The 23,698-nt window shown below is 37.1% G+C and overlaps 7 protein-coding genes across 7 annotated transcripts; 4 read left to right on the forward strand and 3 right to left on the reverse strand.

The window, feature by feature from the left end:
* Nucleotides 1–303: 303 nt before the first annotated feature.
* LOC128858055 (uncharacterized) lies at nucleotides 304–3,505 on the reverse strand. Its single transcript, XM_054093986.1, has 5 exons — nucleotides 3,311–3,505; nucleotides 2,920–3,256; nucleotides 2,665–2,859; nucleotides 1,354–2,589; nucleotides 304–1,284 (listed from the first exon to the last, which is right to left on the reverse strand). The coding sequence occupies exons 1-5, from the start codon at nucleotides 3,368–3,370 to the stop codon at nucleotides 374–376; spliced, it is 2,739 nt and encodes a 912-aa protein (XP_053949961.1). The 5' UTR covers nucleotides 3,371–3,505; the 3' UTR covers nucleotides 304–373.
* Nucleotides 3,506–4,566: 1,061 nt separating this feature from the next.
* LOC128858057 (mitochondrial import inner membrane translocase subunit Tim29) lies at nucleotides 4,567–5,352 on the forward strand. Its single transcript, XM_054093988.1, has one exon. It carries the CDS (start codon nucleotides 4,661–4,663, stop codon nucleotides 5,240–5,242), a length of 582 nt encoding a protein of 193 aa, XP_053949963.1. The 5' UTR covers nucleotides 4,567–4,660; the 3' UTR covers nucleotides 5,243–5,352.
* LOC128858056 (alanyl-tRNA editing protein Aarsd1-B) lies at nucleotides 5,343–6,956 on the reverse strand. Its single transcript, XM_054093987.1, has 4 exons — nucleotides 6,769–6,956; nucleotides 6,199–6,711; nucleotides 5,881–6,137; nucleotides 5,343–5,816 (listed from the first exon to the last, which is right to left on the reverse strand). The coding sequence occupies exons 1-4, from the start codon at nucleotides 6,805–6,807 to the stop codon at nucleotides 5,366–5,368; spliced, it is 1,260 nt and encodes a 419-aa protein (XP_053949962.1). The 5' UTR covers nucleotides 6,808–6,956; the 3' UTR covers nucleotides 5,343–5,365.
* Nucleotides 6,957–9,853: 2,897 nt separating this feature from the next.
* On the forward strand, nucleotides 9,854–11,825 carry LOC128856479 (uncharacterized). Its single transcript, XM_054091782.1, has 3 exons — nucleotides 9,854–10,429; nucleotides 11,016–11,120; nucleotides 11,180–11,825. Exons 1-3 carry the CDS (start codon nucleotides 10,068–10,070, stop codon nucleotides 11,544–11,546), a joined length of 834 nt encoding a protein of 277 aa, XP_053947757.1. The 5' UTR covers nucleotides 9,854–10,067; the 3' UTR covers nucleotides 11,547–11,825.
* A 1,323-nt stretch (nucleotides 11,826–13,148) lies between these two features.
* LOC128856480 (uncharacterized) lies at nucleotides 13,149–14,181 on the forward strand. The gene is made up of 2 exons (XM_054091783.1): nucleotides 13,149–13,588; nucleotides 13,641–14,181. The coding sequence occupies exons 1-2, from the start codon at nucleotides 13,290–13,292 to the stop codon at nucleotides 13,975–13,977; spliced, it is 636 nt and encodes a 211-aa protein (XP_053947758.1). The 5' UTR covers nucleotides 13,149–13,289; the 3' UTR covers nucleotides 13,978–14,181.
* LOC128856482 (40S ribosomal protein S28) lies at nucleotides 14,167–14,651 on the reverse strand. Its single transcript, XM_054091784.1, has 2 exons — nucleotides 14,319–14,651; nucleotides 14,167–14,256 (listed from the first exon to the last, which is right to left on the reverse strand). The coding sequence occupies exon 1, from the start codon at nucleotides 14,562–14,564 to the stop codon at nucleotides 14,367–14,369; it is 198 nt and encodes a 65-aa protein (XP_053947759.1). The 5' UTR covers nucleotides 14,565–14,651; the 3' UTR covers nucleotides 14,167–14,256; nucleotides 14,319–14,366.
* A 2,473-nt stretch (nucleotides 14,652–17,124) lies between these two features.
* Nucleotides 17,125–18,716, forward strand: LOC128856483 (translocon-associated protein subunit alpha). Its single transcript, XM_054091785.1, has 3 exons — nucleotides 17,125–17,348; nucleotides 17,628–18,344; nucleotides 18,413–18,716. Exons 1-3 carry the CDS (start codon nucleotides 17,285–17,287, stop codon nucleotides 18,532–18,534), a joined length of 903 nt encoding a protein of 300 aa, XP_053947760.1. The 5' UTR covers nucleotides 17,125–17,284; the 3' UTR covers nucleotides 18,535–18,716.
* The last annotated feature ends 4,982 nt before the right edge of the window (nucleotides 18,717–23,698 follow it).

Here is a 23,698-nt window from a genome sequence, read left to right on the forward strand (position 1 = left end):
TTCAGCGCGATTGGATCACGGAAAAAGGGTTAAAAATTGATCCAAAGTTTTTCACACAGGCGGACTACGAGCTCTATATTTTATACATAAAAAAAATTCTGACGTGTACATGAAAATCGCCGATACACGTGTAGGTATTTTTATTTTTTCTCCCCTTTCCGAAAAAGTATATTTGGTTCATAGGACAGAAAAAAAGTTCGTTTTTGTAACGCAGTGTATTAATACCCAATTATCGGGTGTACTTCATACGGCGCTTCTGTTCTTCTAGATAAAATAAAAATTTTAATAAACATCTCGTCCTAACTTCTTAATAACTCATACATATTTAATATTTGTTTTACTCAGATATACAGTTATATACAAATAAACTTAATTAAAAACCTTTAACATATTTTGACTTTTTCTTAGCCGGCTTCTTCTTTGGCGTCAATAAGATAAACTCTTCCTGTTCAGTGGGTGAATCAGGCATATTCGATATAGTATTAATCAGTTGAGTAGAATGTTGATACGGCATAAATTCACTTAAGAATGAGTTATTTGGATCAGCAGTGTCATCTTCAAAATGAAAGGAAGTTTCCATTTTAATGGACTGATTTATATCGGCACATGGAACATGGACCATTACAACAGTAGTAGAATCGAACTGCTCGAAATGCCGTTTAATATCTGGGTTTACAGTCTGAGGAGGCAGAACCTGCTCCTGTGATTCCAACTGTTCGGATTGTTGTTTAATAGCTGAGCTTGCAGTCTGAGGAGGCAGAACCTGCTCCTGTGATTCCCACTGTTCTGATTGTTGTTTAATAGCTGAGCTTGCAGTCTGAGGGGGCTGATCCCGCTGCTGTGATTCTAACTGTTCGGATTGTTGTTTAATAGCTGAGCTTGCAGTCTGAGGAGGCAAATCCCGCTGCTGTGATGCTAACTGTTCGGATTGCTGTTTAATAGCAGAACTTTTTTGCGGTTCGCCCTCTACTTTGATGTTCTTTTCTAACCAGGAGCTAACAATGCCTTCAGCATTAGGTTCAGCGCCCAACCGTTTCTTGATATGAGAAAATGATAACTCATATTTTTTATTATCCTCATAATCAATATCCCAAATAGAGAGTAGATCTTTCACTAAAGCGTCTTTATATGAATATAATGTTTCGACTGGTTTCTGCCAACGTCCTAAAGCATGCCTTTTACGTGGTATTTTCTTCACTTCGGCTTTGTCATCATCATCGTCATCACCATCTTCAAAGTTTATTGGGTTGCTAAGAGCGTTACACCGAAAAACTTTACGCATAGCTGCAAAAAGTAAAAATTTTATATTTATATGTAATAAAAATTAGAATTTTATCGGTGAAATATCTTTACCTCTTAAATTCACCACTTCAGTACAGTTTAAATTTGTCTGCGTGCGTTCGCAAACGCGGTCAGCAAACACATGCATTGTATCTTCACCAGCATTTTCATCCCTTGTGCAGGTTTCTACCTCCTGTGTATCTCTTGCGATCAAACGGCGCGCGTACACGTCACCAATCGAATTTGATGTGAGCAACAAAGCAAAAGTGTCAGAATCGTCTTTACCAATACATTCTGATGTTTCAGTGTCGTAGAAGGCCAAACCGGTCGTGCAACGGGACATACGCGATGTCAAGTCAGCATCTGGCTGCAAACATTTGCCCGCTACACGCGCTTTATGGTAAGCTTCCTGCAGCGTGGGTGGTTGATATGGCAAGCAATAGGATTTATATTCACACTTCCCGGTCTGTATCTTTCCGGGCGAGTTACCGATGATCGACTCTTCTTCATTGACAATTTGTGCTGAATGCTCACGTGTCAACTCACAGATCATCATGTCATCAGATAAGGCACTACTAAGCGCTATAAATTCTACGCCTCCAAAGCGGAATGTTTCAACAAAAGCAGGTGCATACTGTAGTTGATGTGTCCAACGACATATTGCAGCAGCACTGGATTCAAAATCACCTCCTATGTAACGCAAATCTAAGCAATGTAACTTATGGTTGGTCGCTACATACACTAAATCCCGATATTCACTTTTGGCAATAGATGATATAAAATCGCATTTATATTCCGGGGTTTCGTAGCCACAACTACTTTTCAACCATTGATCCGGTGTAGTTCGCGTATCTATTAAGAGAAGTTTCTTCTCGTTGGCATACACAAACGTTTGACCCTGCCAAGGTCTTACCATATTCCAACTTACCCTGTTGATATCATCCCTTGTACACACATCATGTTGTGCCGAAAGTACGGGTGTGGAAGTATTCAGATCATACACCCGAACACTTTGTTTCATTGTTGTAATAATGAATGTACTTGAATCGACGGTTGACTGCGCAAAACTAATGAATGGTGTAGAATTGGTTTTGAAACGCATAACCCCTTTCGTCGTGCCTGTGGGTAGCAGTGTGTGCAATGTGATAGTGTTACGTGTCCGTACAGCAAAGGAGTTTGAACACTCAACGTGAAGGTTTCGTATGGGTCGCAGTTCAAATATTTCACTATCAGTATTCAGCTGTTGTGAGCTTATGTGATCCAGGAAGCTGTTGGAGAAACTCGTAAATTTGGGCAGAGCACCAACATCTGCAAGAAAATCGTTGTAAATCTTCTGAAGCTTAACAATAATGCATTCATATTTTTCGACCAGTATTTACTCACTTAAGTTATCCAAATTTTCGTTATCAACATGTAGCACATGGCTCCCGTCATCCATTACACAAAGATTCCCTCCGGTATAATAGTAATCGTAGCTCCCATGAAAATATGGATCTGGATCACATTCTAAACGTTTAGCCAAATCGAAAACAGAAGTATAATAGCTTCCCTTTTTCTCATCAGTCCTTAACCGTTTATCTATAAAAGGTTAAAAGTGCAAAATTGAAAAGGAATAACTGCGGTTAAACTTAAGCTTACCTTTTTGCACTGTATGGTAACGTGTCCGCGATGTGTTTAAACGCTTACGATATATTTCCCGTGCCATTGTACGTCGGTGGCATATGTCTACACTCCCACAGTGCTTCTCAGCTATATAAATGGGGCACGGCGTCGAAACTGTGCATTCCGGGTACAATCGCAACTCATTGAGACTGTTTATGGGTTTTTGACTCACATTGAAGGCGGGGAATAAGCAATGCCGTTCACGTAGCGTTAGATCCTCCGAATTATGCAGTAACAGTCTATCCAACAAATTATCACCTCCTCTTTTCGTTAACCCCGACGAATTATTATCATTAGTTGAATCCCTATCATTCTAAACGAAAAGTATTTTAGTATTTGTTAATTATGATGTTTGTTAATTATTTACTTCAACAATATCTCTCCCGCTTTTCGTGCAGACTTTTTGTTTATACGGACGAGTTGGCATTTAAGTTATGTTTATTAAAGGGAATGCAAGAAAGTTGTATTTTAATCTCTTCACTTGCTCTTCATAGAACACAGTTGAAAACGTTTGAATAAAAGCGTACCAACAGCTGATTGACATTCGATAGTGTGTTTATTCAAGGCATATTAAACAGGAAGACGCGGTAGGGTTTCAACTTTAACTTTTTTCTATCGGGTGTTTTTTAGCTGCATGAGAACTATAGATATCGATAACGATGGTTTGACAGCTGAGAATGGCAAACTGTTTTGACATTTCTGTTCAATAAGATTTAGCAATTCACTCAATTTTTTTAACGCCAGAACAATGCTTCAAAATTGTGGAATTTTACTTTGAAAAAAAGAATAAATCTGTTCGCTAGTTCATAGAGCGAAGTGTTGAAGAAGACGACGTAGTGTCGATTCGTCGCCCTTCTCAACTTGTTAGTCTTTGTCCTTCGACTACGTGGAAAATTTTAGCCAAGGATTTTCGCTTACGTGCTTATAAAATACAGGTCGAGCAAGAAGTGAAGCCAAATGACCAACGTTTACGAAGCCTCCAAATGCAGTTTTTTGCGTTTTTATGCGGAGGATACCGTGGCAAGAAAGTAGTGTGTGTGCGTATAATTTCTTGTGTTTGGTTGTTTCCATTGCCTCCACCCACTTTTTATCTTCACAATCAAGTAATTCCCCTTCCTTTTGCTTGTTTATTCATGGGCTCTTACGACGCGGCGATTTCGGAAGGCGTAATCGTGTATTCTATCATTCTTGAATATTGACCAAAAGCAAAAACAAAATACTTTGCTCGTTTTGTTTTTGCTCTACTGCTGCTTTGATTAATGTGCACTGTTTTCATTCAGAGTTTTCCTGGCTACTGCTATACAAAAAAATAAAAAAATTCTTGACGTCCTGAGTGCTTCATTTACATTTAGGGTGGCTATCCACAAGACAAATTCATACCTATCATCTTGTATACAATACAATACAAAAATATGATATGTGTTTTTGGTGATTTGAATGTCAAAACTCATTCATCGACAACATTTCATCATTATTCAGAGGAATACACAAAGCCAATGAAAAGGGACATTCGACATTCAAGTTATCAAATTGCAAGAAAATAGCAACTAATAGCAACTCCTCTACTGCTAACACCTTGTACAAATTCGCCTTGGTTATCGATAATATTTGTGCACTCTGTAACCCATTTAAAACGAAACTCAGCTGTTACGTGAAGGAAACCAAAAAAAAACAGCATTATAAATATACGGTTGCATCCAAATAATAAGATTTATTTATGAAAATGCGAATATTTTCGCTGAATAATCGCTTCGCCGCTTTGCGCACACGCATCAGCGATAAGTTTACACTCCCCGAGCGTTTTAAGGGTACTGTGGTGGAGAAGTGGGCGCAATACTGGCGAGGCCTTGTTAGTGATTATACGGAGGTGGTTTTCGATGTAGCCAAAAGTGCACGTGCCAAGCCTCGCAAAGCTCTGGTAATTGCCGGCACAGGGTACGGTTTGTACCAATGTGCAAAACATAATCCAGACGAAGAAGCATTTATGCATGAATTGCGTGGTTGGAGTAATCAAATGGCAATGGTTGCAAAGGCATTACACAACCCTGAATCAGAAGCATACCTGCGTGAGCTTGAGAAAGCCATCAACGAGAACAAGCTTCGCACATTTTCATTGGGAATCTGTACAATATTATGGATGGATTTATATGATAAGGATGACTGCACTTATCCAGCGATTTGTCAATACACTCAAGTCGATTATACAAACTTCTGGCAGCGGATAGTGGACGTGGGCTTCTGGAATCATTACTGGCGACTTGAATCGAAAATGCATAATTTCGATGTAAACTATTTATAAACCCCATACTACATACTACTTAGAGTTAAGAATTTTTAACTTATGTAACTTAAATTTTTGTAAATTACCAACAGCTTTATTTCAAGAAAAACAAAAGAAATCTTACTAAAGCGTTGTTTTACCTTATTTTTTATTGCCATTAAAATGTTTTTCTAGTAAAGCGTTGCATTCAGGAATCTTACTTCCATTGGTAAATTTTCCCTGAAAATTTGTTTCGCGGCCATTCCCTTTGCCTTGCAATAGTTCCAAAAAAATTGCACCAAACTTCTGCACTTCTTTCTCTTCTCCTCTTAGCACCATGAGACCTTTACCATTGTTCGTTGAATTTTCCGATACGGTGAGAAAGTAGAAAATATTCTCGGGTGCATTTCGTAAGAACGTATTTATAAAATCCGGTTCAATGCCATCTTTACGATGTAGACAATAATATTTGGGGTATGGTTGAGGTGTATTCTCCAGTTTCTCTGCTTCGGAAATGGCAACATCTTTTAAGAGCTTTTGAAATGCTTTTGCTGATGATTTCAAATTCGCCTGCAATTTCTGTATCAAATCCAAATGTTGTGCCGGACCTCCTCTGGATATAAAAATAAATTAAGAAGTAACAATTAAAGAATTGATATAATGTTAATAAATGTTACTTTAGTGCTAGATTGATTTGTTGTTCACGGTGAAATGCCTCGTGAAGTTTTCGCAGCACTCTCTCTCCCACAACAAAGTGTACATACACAGAGTTTTTCACTTTTTCGGCATACAACAGTTTTACGCACTGCAGCTGCGATAAGTTGCTCACATGTGTACCACAGCACATGTTACTCTCAATATCTTCAATGCGTACAACACGCGCCAATCCAGTATGGTCTTTGGGTAAACCTCGCGGAGCACGAGCATCTTGAAACTTTGAAGGAAAAACAAATAAGAAAAAGAGTAAACAATTTGAATAAATTCATATATTTTACCTGCACCGCAAATTCGGGATCAACTAACTCTACAGTGACTTTTCGACCATCACGTATAAGCTCGTTGGCTTTACGTTCAATTGTATCCAGTGATTCACGACTAATCAAATGGGTTGTATCTAACTCGATGTAGGAAGCATCCGATCCCAACCACCAGGATACAGTGTCATATTTAAATTCGCGGTCAAATAAAGCCGTTATTAGGTGCTGGCCCGAATGTTGTTGCATATGGTCCAAACGACGGCTCCAATCAACTGACTGTTTTACAATGCTACCTTCTTCATATCCTGTCGAGCTTTCTACAAAATGGACGGCTTCAGTACCTTTTCGAATTACTGAACGAACTGGTTGACCGTCAAGTTGTCCATAATCGCAAGGTTGACCACCGCCCTCAGGGAAGAGAATAGTATCTTCACAAATGACATTGAAGCCCTTCAGCTGTTTTACACTAGTTTCACCAGGCGGCGTCCATTCCAAAGTCGCCGGATCACAGGACACTACCTTCGATGCGAACTAGAGATTAAATTATTAGCTAAAGATATTTTGTATAGGCGCATGTTATGAACTTGCCTGTCTTAAAAAGCTGTCCTCCTGGCACTTAAAAACCATTTTCGGGTCCTCTGGTGCCTATGCTTCAAATCTTAACGCAACTTTGGTTAATTATGCAAAAATATTTGGCAGCAATTGTGTTAAATGAAAGTGAAAACAAAAACGTCCTTCCGAGCAAAACAGCTGACGTAAACATTGCACCAGTTGAGGTTTCGCTAGTGTTGCTCCGATAAGAATTGCTACTAGATACTTTGTTCAAGTTCTGAGTATATTTCGTACTCAAGTTCTTGATGCTAGTACTCAGATGGGTACCGAGTACATGGTTAAAGTATTTACTTGCTTTTCTTAGGGAGCAGTTATGTTTTGGCAATACTTGATCATCAAAGCTGGAAACACGATTCGAATTTATTTATTTACGTTCTCTGATTCGAACAAGAAGCGTTCCATAGACCAATTGCTATAGCTACAACGTTGAACCCTAGATTGAAGCGTATTTACTTCAGAGACGAAAGAGCTTGTTACACCACCGAGGTCTCAAGTTTGGACAAAAAATACCCAAAAAAACTATCTCCACAAATGCTCGAGATATATAGCGCCATCGATTCCGTTCTTAAAGGGTGACCCGCTAGAAAGGGATAAATCCAACAGCTATACGATAATTGGACGGCTGTGGTGGAAGGCGGAATAAAATAATAATAATAAAAATATAAAAGTGACAAGCAGAACACACCATTAGAATGTCATCTATGATTAGAATGAGTCCGATACCGTAATTTTCTGCTAGTAATAGACAGTTAGAGGAAATCCGTAAGCGACGTTTATTGAGGTTGCAAAAAATTATGGCAGCAATACGGATGCGAAATTCGATATTACATTTTATAATAGACAGTAACAGGCAGTGGCGGATCCACGGGGGGGGTTTTCGGGTCCGGCATATATAATACGACGGACGCAATTCAAAATTTTGAATAATTACACAGGCCTGCGTAATTTCATTTTTGTCCAATTTCTGTCTACGAGTGTCTCTTGAAGTTTTTTTTGTGCTGAAAACGAATTTGATCTTGAAAATGCTCCAGCACGTCAGGACTTTTGGCAATTTGTGGTTAAATAGTCAAGAAATGCCGATTTGGGACATCTTTATGAATTTTTTTTGAGTAAGGTAAATTTTTTTTTTATTTTCCACAACGGAATAGCAAAGTAATACTCTGTAGCTTTAAAATCCATTTTTTAAAAGACTTCTAGGATGAATGAAAAAAAAGTTATACTATTTTGAATTTAAGACTTTTAGACATGCAAATTCATTTTCTTAACGCCCTCTTTAATGGCGCAACAGATTCTTAGAAAACTATGTATGTTCGACATTGGTGTCGATGATTACAAATCTGATGTTAGTTTTTTAAAATTCAAAATGGCAGATCCAATAACAAGTTTCAAGCGAATTACATTAAATTTTCGAAAGATCGTCCGCCATATAAGACCATGACGACCAAATAAAAACAAACTGCTTAAAATGCGTTGAAAGCATACCCAAAAGGATTCCGGTTTTAATTGCTGCACGAGGTGCTCACGCAAAATATGTATTCTGCTCGTTGAAAGAAACAAAAGAATAGAAGCATGTTCATGCATGTTTAAAGATAGCCTAGTTATTCACCAAAAAAACTTAGGGAAAAATCACTCGGCGCCGTCATCGCGATTTCGTTGGCGCGCTATTTAAAATTTCGAGTTAACAGTACACAGGGTGTCGCCGTTACGATAAGGAAAAGCTGCAACGGCTCTTTCATGGTAACTTTCTTGCCGTTATATAGCAACACATGTTGTTAGAGAAAAGCGCAATTAAATATATAATATTATATTGTATATAAACACGACCGTTTCATTTGAAGAACTTTATTGGAGTGAATTGAGTCACAGTAAGCATTAATACAAGAAGAAGAAGTAAAGAAGTTACAAACAGGGTTGATATTTTTTTCGTACTTAAACTATACATGGTTGAATTGCAAGTTGGCTCCAACACATGTTATAATATATTGTATCTTAAATAGGCGTAATTATTTATGAAGGTGTCCCACGATGTATAAAAACCGCCAATTATTCTTGTAATTTTGAATCAAAGTCCTTTACTATTTTTAGAATTTTTTTTTACAAGATATCTAGAGCTATTAGTTTTTTCATCGGCTAGTCACGACATGCAGCGCGAATAATGCCATATTTTATTCACGAAATTGATTTTTAATAAAAACACCCTTTTAAAATACCCCGGAACCCCCCCTTTATGAAATCCTGGATCCGCCACTGGTAACAGGCCAAAGCGTCTATGGACACATACTTTTTTCTGTAATATGAATGCATAATTAATAATATTTAACAAAAAATGTATTATAATTATGCCTAGAAACCTCTTTTCTTTGCCGTCATCCATTTGGTTTAGTTTTTGTGTTTCCGTTTCTCCTTACATTTGTCATAATAATTTTAGATAATATAGAAAATATAGGACTGTACAGCAAAAATTATACTTATAATCTGGGATTATTTTGTAATCTCGTATTTCGGGAGAGAAATTTTGTATGCATAATCTAGCTTTTAAATTACGGATTAGCAGTTAAGCCTGAAAAAGTAGATATTTTGTTATATGTTGACCTATTATTAGGTGACATTGGTTAGGAAACTGTAAGCCGCAAGTCAGCATGTCCTTACCATCGATATATCATACAATAAGGCCCACTATCGATACAGCCGGCGATAGTTTGACAGCCCTAGCGTTACCCGTTTGGAACATGAGAGCATTGAAGAAAATATTAATAAAAGATGAAAGGTCTGTAAGTAATAGGATCGCAAAAATGAGTCTGTTGGGTCTGCTCGACTACAAATGGGAATGAAATAGTTTTTAAAAAGCTAATCAATTCAATTGTTACCAATTTTCCATAATAGTTTAAGCGAAATGGCATAACATTTAAATTTTCTCTAAAAAACTATATTCAACTATAATTTACTTCATATAACTTGAATGCACAAAACACACACATTTTTACGTTAAAAAAAAAAAAAACAAGTTCATATTTGTGTTAAACATTTTGAGTTTTTCGATACAGTTAATTTTCAGAGAGCGTCGACTAAAAATTTTATTAAAATTTTTTTTTTGTTGGAAACAAAGAGTGCGTAATTCGAGTCTGTCATACTTTATCAATATACTTTGCCTAAGGGTACATGGCAGTACTGGCGACATTTTTTTTAATACACTTTGATTTACAAATGTAAATTCTACTTCAAAATTTAGAAAAAATAAACGAAACTATATTTTGCTCCATTAAAATCCCCTAATCATGGCATGCAGCGAAGGAAAACAATTTAAGTCTCAAGCGCCTGAGTGTGATAAACTTGACTGTTGGTGCTTTCCAGAGCCATATATCGAACAAAAAGTAAAGCTACAAAACAAAAAACATTGCTGGCTATATCCTGAACACGAGGCAAACAAGTTGAAGCAGGTGTTACCGAATTTTGATCACTGCAAAACTTTATATACAAAATGCGATTATAGACTTGAAAACTGTGTTTCCAAACAATTATTATTGATTGAGGAGCAAATTCGCAAGCATATAAATCAATTAAATATTGAAATGCTTTCGCAACGAAAATTGATAGATGAAGAATGGAGGCTGTCGCAAAGATTCTTGCTATTAACGCAGTAAGTTTCTAAATTATGGTGCTCACACTCACCAACGTAAACGTACGCCTGTATCAGCTGACACGATGACACGAATTCTCACCACTGTTCCGTTCCGAAGATCGTTGTTTCATCGTGTCAGCTGATACGGGCGTACGTTTACGTTAATGTGTGTGAGCGCCATTAGCTTTAATAAAATGCGTGCTGACACGATGAAACTAACGAGAGTACCATGTAAAGGAATTTTCACCACTGTTCCGTTCCGTAGATCGTTGTTTCATCGTGCCAGCTGATACGGGCGTACGGGCGTACGTTTACGTTGGTGCGTGTGAGCACCATTAGCTTTAATGAGATGTATGTATACGATACCTGCGGCCACCGTAGACGAGTGAGCTTGAGCGTGTTTAGTTGGGTCCGGTTTTGAAGCTCGCTAACGGTCGCCATTCAGCTGGCAATGGCAAGCGCATTTACGGAATAAAATAAATCTGCCCTTCTGCAATATGATACCTGTGATATAAATACATTAAAGATTATAAATATAAAAAAAACGTTTGCTCTTTTTAATTAGTCAGCCATAGGCTTGTTTCTATTATTTATTCAATTCCAGATATCATGGCTGCGTGAAACCATACCCGGAGATTGTTTCTCTACCAGCAGAAAATGAAACCAAGTGCAAATTCCAAGAAAAGTTGAAAGCAATAAACTGTTCTAAGTACTTTACGATTTATCAATGCAAGAGTACAAAATATATTTGTGTAATTTATCTTTTAGTTGCCGCTTGGCTTCGTCATTGGATGCATTAAAATTCGCCATTCAGAAGTTGAATCTATTATGTGCTCAATTGGATATGACGATCGAAAGCCCTTTTATTATAGGGGACTATAAAATTAAACCATTATCGTATTACCGCCAGTTAATTGATGACGCATTTGATTATTTCAGTGATATATTGTGCAAACTGAAACGTTGGGCACAGTTGCTTGATATAGGAGATGCTAATGCCATCGACGAATATAAAGCTATATTAGATCCAACAAAGAGCTATGATGAGGTCATGAAGATTGGTAAAAAAAGCTGTACTTGCTTGCGTACCAAAAAACATGAATGCATAAATAATTTTGTCAACAAATGCAATTAACTCGAAAATATTCGTAATATTTAATTTTTTTTGTTGTAAATATTGGATTTGATCCAAAAATGAATACATGCAATATGCTTTTCACTGATATTATGATTAAATTATGGTATAAAATTAACTTTCAAATAATAATAGGTATGCACATATATTTCGAAGCTCCGGGTGTCAGTACAAAGTTAATTCATTAAACGAAAGATTTCATCTATTTTCTTACAAACCAATCAGACTCATTGGCACACAAAAGAGCTTACAAAACTTGGGAATCAAGAAATAAATTTTACGAAAGGCTTAAGGGGTTATATGCAGTTAGAAGGCCGAAAAAAAGCGTATTTTCCAGAATTTTTTCGGAGAAAACTTTTAAATTTATTGATCTAAAAATGTGTACATTTATTATGTTATCTTTTAACTGTATTTTAAGACTTAGTATTAGTAAAAATATTTATTTGAAAAGGAGCTACAGCTGATCTACGGGAGCTTCTCTCAAAAAAGACATTTTGCGGTAACCACTATAGTATATCTCTGAACTGTACAGAATATAAAAACCAAGAGTTGCTCGAACAAAAAATTTAATTACTCAAAGTTGGCTGGCCATCAACTTTGTTGAAAGGACGTTTAGGCAATACTGCTGTTTCCGTGACGCCGCAATTTAATAGCGTATTCTTATAGAACTCGGCAAAAGAAAACGAAATGAGGGAGTAAAATTTTTTGATATCTCGCTTAGTTTTCGAGATATTAAATAAAAAATAATAATAATAATAATTTTTTCTTCAGTTTCGATAGAATTCGGCGAGAAAGGACAAAATATAGGGGTAAAATTTTTCGATATCTCGTTTAGTTTTCGAGATGTGTTTAATCATCGATCGATGTGTTTTATCATCGATTGGTGTGTTTTATCATCGATCGATGTGTTTTATCATTTTTGCGTGGGCGGCCTTCGGCCGCAAAAAAATAACCCTCATCAGTCCAACTCCGGCTACGCAATCCACAGTATTTTTGCGTAGAACTTCTTTTCGCGTGGGCGGCCTTCGGCCGCGCTTCAAAAAAAATAACCCTCATCAGTCCGACTCCGGCAACGCAATCCCCCTTATTTTTCCATAGAACTTCTTTTCGCGTGGGTTGGCGAAAGTTCCAAAGTTTCTTTGTGTGAAGTTCCAAAGGGCATTTTGAAGGCAAATAATTATGAAATTACTATTCCCCGAATAGTTTGGAGTTATAAAGAGTGTTCCTTAACACCTCACTAACATCGCCACCAAGTTTCATTAATAAAGACATAAAAGTTTGCCAAAAATTGCCCAATAAACATTATTCTAAATTCCAGCCTTTTATTCAATATTTCGAAAACTAAGCCAGATATCAAAAAATTTTACTCCTTCATTTTGTTTTCTTTTGTCGAGTTCTATAAGAATCCGCCATAAGATTGCGGCGCCACGGAAAAAGCAGAATCCCCGACGTTTATACTATTAAACTGTTGCATTCAATTACAATTGAAAGAAGCCTCATCTGAACAGCGTTTGAGCCGTTCACGGCCAATGCATCCTTCTTTATTATCTCATCCGTAGTGTTGATCGATATGGTAGCACTTTGTTGTGAAATAAAAAAAGTATTTAGCACAAGTGTGGCAGCACTCATAACCTTAAAACCTCTTAAAAAATCAACAAATAATTTTTTGGGCATATATTTGAATGTAAAATATATTGTAATAATTTTTTATCGAACTCCGATCAGTTACATTTACATCTTAAAATGAGTGCAACGAGTGAAGATATTGACGTTCGTGTGCGTGCGCACTATCAGAAGGAAGAGGAAACTTTGCAACAACTTCTAAAGTTGGAAGAAATGTTCCGTGAAACCTTCACGCTCACAAAGCGTGAAATGGTATTTCAGAAAGACCTCGTAAATCGCCTGTGGGTTCTATCTCAACGTTACATTATATTAATTAGTTCCAATGGCTGTTGTAAACACCCTGAGGTGTATTCTGGACCAACGGAGAATATATTACTAAGAGAATACGCCGACAAGCTTCGAAATTTGCGCGCTTCCAAGTGAGTTAATGTTTGCGTCTGTTGAAAACTTGTTTCTAATTTATTTGTTTAGTTGCCGCATTTCAGATTCTCTAAGAAAACTGCGGCAGAAGTGCCTTGTATTCAATTCACTACACAAATGTTTAGACATGACAATGGAAACACCATTTATTATGGGTGACACATTTCACAAGCCCATAGCATTTTTTATTGAGCTGGTCGACGATTTGTTTAAATACTTACATGCGCTGAGTGTAAAATTAAAATATCTGAGCCATCAATTAGACCCGGTCGATTTACTGGCTCTAGAGGAATATAAAGTAGCTTTAGAGCCATCCGAAGACTTCGAAGATTACTTACTTACAGGCCTAAGTTACTGCAAATGTTTGCGTCCAAAGAGACCATGCTAAAAGAGGAAATTAAAAGCGTTGTCCAGCTTAAGCATGCATCGCGGTTAGACACATGCGTTAAATCAATTTGTTTTTATTTTTATACGAAAATATTTGTATATGTATTTGGCTGGTCCAAACCATGTAAACAGAACGCAATTTAAAATATATTGTTTCAATATTCTAAACTACTTGAAGAAATTAAACAACTTTTTTCTACTCAAACGATTTGTTTATTCATTGTTTTACTTTTTTGTAATTAATACCCCACGTATAGAATTACATCTGAGAAGCGCATATCTGAAATTGAAAATCGAAATATTTTAACAAAGCCCGATAGATTTTCCTTTGGAAACACTCACCAGTTAAAAGAGAATAACCAACTCATTTTCAACACGACCTTTGATTGATTAGCGAAGTCTTCTCGCCTCACGTTCAGATTCGAGTAGGGTCAGAATATCACCTTCACGGACGGGTCCCTTGACGTTGCGGATGATTTGACGGTTCTGTTCACCAATGAATTCTACTTTCACTTGTGTACACTGACCCTGGGAACCGGTACGTCCCAAAACTTTCATCACACGAGCCCAAACAACTGGTTTATCCATGTTTATTTGTAAAAATCGTAAATTTCTCACGAAAAATTCACGTGTAACAACCGCACAAATTGACAGCCGGAAGCAAAAGAAATAGGTGTTGTTAAATTTCGTTAAAATTTGACGAATCAATAAATTTGGCAGCACTGGTAAAGCTAAACAACCGCAGCCAAGCCCTGGTTAAGTTATTAGTTATTGGGACTATTCACAGTCAGTGTTGTCACTTCAGAAACATAATGATTAATTAATAAATCGTGTAAACATATTATTGTCCGTCAAATTATTATTGTTCAGAAACAGTAACAAAAATATTACAGTGCTAATTATTGCAACAAAATAAAGCATTATTTCAAGCAAGTCCTTTATTGAAAAAAGTGCGTGTAGCGTACTACACATAACAGAAGTGAAACTTTAAAGGCAGAAAGAGGGAGAGACCCGAGAGAGAATGAGAAAGAGATAGAGAGAGAGAGAAAGAATATATATCTAAATAAATTGACAACATTTGCAGAGCTTACAAATATACAAAATTTACAAAAAACGGAGAAGGGTCGACCGGTATAGGTAAATACCGGACACAAACCGAGGCAACAACGCGCACTACTCCGAGTGCTTATCACCCGCACAAACGGAGCGATTCCAGGACCGCAGCAATGGCACAAATTACAACAAGGCAATGCCAATAAATCCGACGCCGGAATGGATAGCACTTAATAGTACGCACAAGTACTAGCCATGAAACGGAAATAAGCGCCGAAAAGTAGGCACCAAAACAAAAACTCAAAAAAATTGTAGGTACCAAGCAAATATAACGCCTAAAAGTAAGCACCAAAATATGTTTCCTACAAGTTTGCACCAACAAAAAGCGCCAAAAAGTAGGCAGTGTTATTTCTCGCTAGAAATTAGCAACCACAAGGAAAAACTCAGGAAAAATAGCCTAAAGTGTATCTAAGATACATATAAGGTATAGCTCTCTCTCTCCTTTTCCTCTACGTTACATCTTTTTTCTCTCTCGCGGAACGAAAATGCCCAAAACGTTGCATGGCCTTGAAATTTTACTCTTCATTCTCGCTCGTCCATCGACGCCTAAGAAGTTTCACTTCAAAAATGTAATTTAAAAATCTTAAATAAACAATGCTTAAAAACATAAGCCCTCCAAATATGTAATCAAAGGTAGTAGTTTCATTAGTAATCCACTCCCCGGGTGATCTTGAATACATAAGAAAATCGCCTCATGTAAATGAAGTTCTGCCTTTCTTACCCAACAATAACCAAGCTGCAAAAAATAAAATATGCACAGCACAAACGTTTAGATTATTTAGTAAGATATATTTATAATATTATAATAATTTATATAATAAGAGATTATTAGGAATCTTTTATTTGATTAACACAAGCTAACAAGCTCTTCACTCTGAACGCTAAATGTGAATTTAGTGCAACCCAAAATGTACATTTAGCTATACGAAATTTTTTAACTAAATGCTAAATATTTTTTACATTTAATTCGAACTAAATTTTGTGTGTTTCTGTAACAATTTTTTCACGAACTTTACTTCGCAAATCGGGATGCTTATTTTTCCATTTATAATTAAAATAGGGAACTATAGACACATATAACTTATGAGCTTTACTCAAACTGATTTCAATGTGAATTTGAATATTAATATTCATAAAGGGGAAGCGTTCTGTTCCCCACCACATATGGCTCAAAATGTTATGCATCCCATTGCTTTTAAAGCCACCCAAGTATTAGCAAGTGGCAAATAGATGAAGCAACTCGTTTAAATAAACATATATTAGCAATGCGGGAATAGAGGTGTCTTAAATTACAAGTTTTTGTACCACTGTGAGTTACACCAGTCTAATGAGGTATGGCCATACTCGCTAGCGGCGAATCTTACTCGATAACTTTGTTGTTGCTTTCGCATGCAAATTTTTCGTTAAGTTAATCGAGCATAAAGCACCTAATGTGAGTCTATTGGGGACAAGCTCCAACATGTGTTTTTTTGAAAAACTGACTTTTTGAAAAACTGGCTGCTTAATATAGAGTCAATAGAGATTTTGATTAGTAGTAATATAATTATTAAGTTAGGGTTAAGTATCCCATACAAAATAAAAAATACATATATTATTTATATCGCCGTAGCCGAATGGGTTCGCGTGTGACCACCCGGGAGGTGTCCGGATTCGGAAACACTAAACGATAAAAAGTTTTTTCTAAGAGCGGTCGCCCCTCCGCAGGCAAAGGCAAACTTCGAGTATATGTATATCTGTACACATGATATTAAAGTATGTGTCGTACGAGAGCACTCTCAAATTCAATCACACTTTGTTCAATACGTTTTGATGGTATGTAGACTTTTCTCTGCCCTAGAAGTCAGATAATTGCTCAGATAACCGTAGGCGTCTTGAAGGGTAACTACAATGTCAGTCAAATAAATAAAAATATGGTATTACTATTTTCGGAAAGTGTCCAAACAATTCTCCAGTGTCATAATTTCGTGTAGACTTTTGTGAAAATTGCGCTCCACGTAACAGTTATGTAGACTTTTTCATTTTGACAAGTGAAAGCTGGCCGATGTTTTTCGTGTGTTGATCGTCGTTGTTCGTTTGGTTCATTGTTTCGCAGCTAAACATTTTCTTTCTGTCAAACGTATTAACTAGCCGTGTTTGCCGCATCTTTTCTCGTGAGAACTTCCGACTCGAGTTTTGTTAGGAAAAAACGCATAATAATGAAACTAAACTTAATAATCCTGTTGCTGGTACTGCCAGCACTGATTTGCACTTTCAATGCGCGTAAGTATTATTCAAAAATCGTGAAAATGAAATATGTATTCGTCGGGCATTGGGCAGTGGGGGAAGCCATCGACGTGGCAGCAGATGATTGCTAGACGACATGCATTGCAAGGTTTGGCAATCAAATCACGGCTCAACTGTTTTGTTTTAAATTAGCTTTTTTAAAAATAGTGTTTTGTGTGACGACATCCTATCGTATTTCATTAGTTTTAAAAGTGATGAAATATACACAACTTTTCAAACTATACAACACTCATGTAATCATTTTTGTTTCCTCAGAACACAAATTCGCTGCATATGCTGATGGTTCAGCAGAGGACGACCTCGTAGATGTGGAGGGCGAAGATGGTGCCGTTACCGGCGAAGACGCCGAAACTGAAGAAGACTCTGATTCTACAACGACCACTTCCCCTTACGCTGACACCTATTTGCTTTTTACAAAACCTTTGTATACAGCTGGACAACAATTGGATTTACCTGGTGGCAAACCCGTTGAATTCTTAATTGGTTTCACAAACAAAGGCAAAACTGATTTTGTCATTGAAACTGTCGAGGCTTCTTTCCGTTATCCCATGGATTTCAACTACCACATACAGAACTTCTCAGCTGTTGCATACAATCGTGAAGTGCAACCTGGTTTAGAAGCCACAGTTTCGTATTCGTTCATGCCATCAGACACATTCGCTGGTCGACCATTCGGTTTGAATATTGCCTTGAATTATCGTGATGCCGCAGGTGCCCAATTCAGTGAAGCCGTTTTCAATGAAACCGTCATGATTTCCGAAATAGATGAAGGCTTGGATGGTGAAACATTCTTCTTGTATGTACTGCTGGCTGGTATTGTTGTACTGTTGCTGGTTATCGGCCAACAATACCTCTTAGGCTCATCTGGTAAGAGGAAGCGTGCTGCTGCTAAAAAGACAATCGAAACTGGCACCTCCAATAACAGCAACATCGAATATGAATGGCTGCCACAAGAAACATTGCGAGTGCTGCGTAAGTTATATAGAGTTTGTGTTACTGCTTTGAGTTTTAAAATATCTAATATATTCTACCTTTAACAGAACAATCACCGCCAAAATCAAAAACCTCAAAGACCTCTCCAAAGCCAGGTAAACAGAGCAGCCCAAAACAAGGCCAAAGCCCAAAGCAGCGAAAGGTGAAACGTACCGCTGGTGACGATTAGACTAAGACTGTGAGCCGAACACAGTAACAACAGCAAAACAATCACCTCAAATGAACACGCATAATCGCCTTACAATCATTTTGTAATCATTATATTTTATTTTTAATATTGTTTTGCCCTTTCATGTGCGTTAATTGAGAATTATTAGTTTTCGATAAATACAAGTTATTTTTAAGTCTGAATAGTACTCTAAAGTTCTTCCCGTCACCATCGGTATGATTCAAACGCGACGCAGTGTTGTGCAGTGTTGGTGTTATATTTGTTTTATATTTTCTTAAAACATGCCGAACGCGCGCAATGCTAAACCCTCATATTATTCCTCTTATAAAATGAATTCATGCGGTAGCACAAACTTCCTTCTTAAGGGCCAGCTATTCGCCATTACATTGCTGTGTTTACAGGAAAATAAACTTTTTGCGTTGAAATGTGTACCTATATGTATACAGCAACAACATTAGTTCTTTTTTGGTTTCGTATTGGAAATTTAGACAAAAACTTGCTTCAAATATTTTACTTTGTAACAGCTGATTCACCTCAATATTTAAGATAAATTAAATTTATCACTCTTTTTTTTTGGTAAAAAGGAGGTAACAAATGTCTGAATTTTTATATTTGTGATTAGAAAATTTTCATTAACGAAACTAACTTAAAAAAATAAAGAAAATAATTTCTAAAAAAATCAATTCAAGGTATTTATTTATTTGTTAACAGAAAGATTTTACCAATTGTAGTTGTTGAAGAGGTATGTATGCATATAGACATCTGGCCATTAACACATTGCCACCCGGTAATGTATTGCTGAAATTTACTATATGACCGGAGATTTTTAACTTGAAAATTACTTTGGGAGGAATATCGTTCCCGTTGCGCTGCCTTTATCTACCGATTTCCTTGTGCTGCTTGAAATAATTAAAGGTACAGTTAGTAACATGAATAAGTATACAGGAGCCTGATTTATGGAATTGTTTGACGCTAACGCTTTCCTTAATATGTAATCAAAATATTTTACACATGGTAATTGTGTACTGGGATAAGCTTTCATATGCGCCTTAATTTAGCTGTAAATTTTAGGTACCGTTATCCACGCTTTGCTTTGTCTTTGATGCCAGCCAAATTTATGTCACAAAAGTTAGTATACAGCAAACGATTGTTCAGTTAGCATAACATTTATTTTTACGCATTGATTAAAAAAGTTAAAACTATTAAAAGGAAATAATTAAAGTGAGTATAAAAATTTATGGAAGTACGTTTTGTATTAATTTTTGCGACATTTTTAGTAATGGCACCAAGAGGGAAAGAGCTTTCTGATGATTTAAAAAAACTGATTATAAAATATCACAAGGAACTTAAATCATTGCGAGCAATCGGTCGCTTGATAGATAGGAGTTTTGCTACAGTTCAAAAGATTGTGAATAAATATAAAAGTGCGGGAAGCACCAGTAATAAAGAGCGTTATGGGCGTCCGCCGCTCTTATGTCCCAGAGAAAAAAGCTTAGTCGTACGGAAAATCAGGACAAACCCCAAAATAAGTGCCCCCAAATTGAAATCTGAAGTTGAAAATGAGCTTGGAAAACAATTTAGTACCAAACTATTCGCAGGGTTTTGCATAGTGCTAGTTATCATGGGGCAATGTTAGGAAAAACTCCTTCGTGAGTAGTGTCAAACGGAGTAAACGGATTACATTCGCCAAAGATCATGAAAAATATGACCAAACGTTTTGGAACCAAGTCATATTTTCTGATGAGTGTAAGTTCAGTATCTGTGGATCTGATGGCCGTGAAAAAGTTTGGAGAAAAGTTAACGCGGAATTGGATGCAAACAATATGACCGGCGCTGTGCTGGTTTGGGGATGTATGGCTGCAAACAGGGTTGGAAATTGGTATTTATCGAAAATATTATGGATCGATATGGGTATTTAAATATTTTGAAAAATAATTTAAAGGAAAGCGCTACGAAATTAGGCCTTGGAGGAACGTTTATCTTCCAGCAGGATAATGACCCGAAGCACACATCCAACATTGTACGAGAATAGCTGTTATACAAAGTGCGAAAACAGCTGAAAACACCGCCGTAGTCCCCAGACATTTATGGGAACATTTAAAGCGGCAAATACCTAAACATCCGATTAGAAATAAGGAACAACTGAAAAACGTCCTTAAAGAGGAATGGAACAAATACCACCAGCTGTAACTGAAAACTTGGTGAAATCAATGCCATCACGACTTAAAGCGATTGTAAAGTCTAATAGTTAACCTACCAAATACTAGGATTTGATTTTAATTATGTTTTTGATTTCACAAATTAATAATATGTGGCCTGGTCTACGAAAAGGTACCTTATGTGCGAAAACAAGTTTTCGAGAAAACAGCAGTTAAAGTTTAAACTTCTAAAAACCCTTGTAACTTTTTTAAATATTAATATTTTTCAATCCGGTTTGGCTTATTTTCTTCAGCATAGATCACAGTATCAATAAAATCACAGAAGCAGTGATAACACCTCAGACTGTCCAGGAATGGTTCAGTTTTTAATTTGCACAAATTATTGTCTTCGTTATTTTAATTTGTATCATGACAAAAAAACAGTCTTTTTCGCATTTGTACCTTTCTTTTTTTTACTTTTAACAAACTTTTAAACCAATTATGACTTTCTGTTTTTCACCATTTTAAAGAGCCTTTCACACACTATTCGAATCAACAAAAAAGTGAAAAATGATTTTTTGACACGTAAGGTACCTTTTCATATACCAGGTCACATATAATGAACTGTATACTTACTTTTGAGACATGAATTTTTATAAAGTTTAATATAAAAAGCTATAATTTGGTTGGTTTTTAAAATTTTGTCATTATTTGGATTAAATATGATTTTTGAATTTCATTCATGGAAATAAAACACAATTTTGTTATAACTTCGGTTGTTTGAAGGAATCGATTTGGGGAAAATTGAAAACGTGTCCGGTGTATACTTATTTCTGTTACTAACTGTATATTCGGCCGCCGTAGAAGAATGGGTTGGTGCGTGACTGCCATCTGTAAGTGCGTAGGATCCAAACTCCGTACATAAAACACAAAAATTATAGAAAAGGTTTTCTAATAGCGGTCGCCCCTCGGCAGACAATGGCAAAACTTCGAGTGTATTTCTGCCGCGAAGAAGCTCCTCATGAAAAAATTAGCCGTTCGGAGTCGGCTTAAAACTGTAGGCCCCTCTATTTATGGAACAACATCAAGACGCACGCCATAAATAGGCGCCAAAGCGCCAATTGTTTATTCTTTATATATTGGGTTGGGGAAAAAGTAATGTCGTATTTTGTGAATTGAGCGCGACATTTAAACATATCTTGCAGTGTACTTATTGCATTGGGTCACACTAAACGGCGATTTGAAGACGACAATCTGTACTATAAATGTCTCTTTGACAGTGTTGTGATCGTACGTTTCAGTCTTAAGTTATAGAGCGTCAAAAATGGAGCCCACCAAGCAAGAAATTCGTCATATTTTACGTTTTTACTACCTTAGAGGTAAAAATGCAACGAAGGCGGCATGAAGTTTATGGGCCTGATACTGTAACGATTCGCACACCACAGCGTTGGTTCGATCGATTCCGTTGTGGTGTAGTAGATGTCGAAGATGCACCCCGTACTGGTAGGCCAATCGTCGTAGATACTGATAAAATCGGCATGTGGACATTCGCTCCATTAGTCAGGAACTAGGTGTAGACCACAAAACCGTTTGGAACCATTTGCAGAAGATTGGATTCCAAAAAAAGCTGGATGTTTGGGTGCCACACGTGTTGACGTAAAAAAATCTCTTGGACCGAATCAACGCCTTCGATTCTCTGCTAAAACGGAACGAACTTGACCCATTTTTATAGCGGATGGTGACTGGCGATGAAAAGTGGATCACGTACGACAACGCCCAGCGAAAAAGATCGTGGTCGAGAAGCGGCGAGTCGGCCCAAACCATCGCCAAGCCCCGATTGACCGCCAGGAAGGTTTTGCTGTGTGTTTGGTGGGATTGGAAGGGAATTATCCACTATGAGCTGCTCAACTACGGCCAGACCCTTAATTCGGTCCTCTACTGTGAGCAACTTGACCGTTTGAAGCGGGCGATTGACCAGAAGCGGCCCGAATTGGTCAATGGGAATGGTGTTGTGTTCCACCAGGACAACGCTCGTACCCACCATATAGTCCGGACCTGGCATCAATCACTAATGAGTATCATCTCTTCCGGTCCATGCAAAACGCCCGTGGTGATACCAAGTTAGCCTCAAAAGAGGCTTGCGAAAACTGGTTGCCTGAGTTTTTTGTAAATAAGGAGGGGCGGTTTATAAAGGGGGATAATGAAGTTGCCTTCTAAATGGCAACAAGTTTGCGAACAAAACGGGGCATATTTGACTTGAATCGGATAACTCTAAGTACGTTAAATAAAGCGTCAACTTTCGATCACAAATACGACATTTCTTTTTCCCCAACCCAATATTATTAGAAATCGCGCTTTTCACAAATTTACTGCTTCGTTGTGAATTAAAAAGAACAGTTACACTAAGTTGCGTTATTGGTTGCACAGATTCGGTTATTTTCATAAAGTGTAATTTTGCGTGGCCACTAAAATAAGCACTTTGCGGATAACTCTTCCAATTTAACTTCTTCTTAATCGGCGTATCCATGCCGGATGTTCGCGATTACATACAACCGTTTCTCGTTGTTAGTTCGCCGATTGTTTTGAGACCTGCCCACTCCTTGATGTTGTCTAGCCACGTCATTTTCTTCCTACAAATTCCTCTTTGCCTTTCAATTTTTCCTTGTATCAGCAGTTTTAAAAGATAGTGTTTGTCATCCCTTGTTATGTGTCCGAAATAAGCGTCTTTTATTCTTTTTATGTCCGTTAGCATGTTAGAGGTTTGCATTCTATTTAGCACTATGCCATTTGATATATTGTCTGTCCAGCTTATTCTCCTCACTTTTCTATAGCAACACTTTTCGAAGGATTCTAGTCGGTGTATGCTTATGGTTTTCAACGTCCGGCCCTCGCATCCACATAGAAGTGTTGGTCATACATAACATTTTAAAAATCTTGTCTTTAATTTAATTGGTATGCCCCGGCGTGTCAGTATTTTTTTAATCTCTATGAAGGCGGCTCTAGATTCTGCCTCTTATTGCATGATG

Source organism: Anastrepha ludens, chromosome 3, assembly GCF_028408465.1.
Source record: "Anastrepha ludens isolate Willacy chromosome 3, idAnaLude1.1, whole genome shotgun sequence".
NCBI lineage: Eukaryota > Metazoa > Arthropoda > Insecta > Diptera > Tephritidae > Anastrepha > Anastrepha ludens.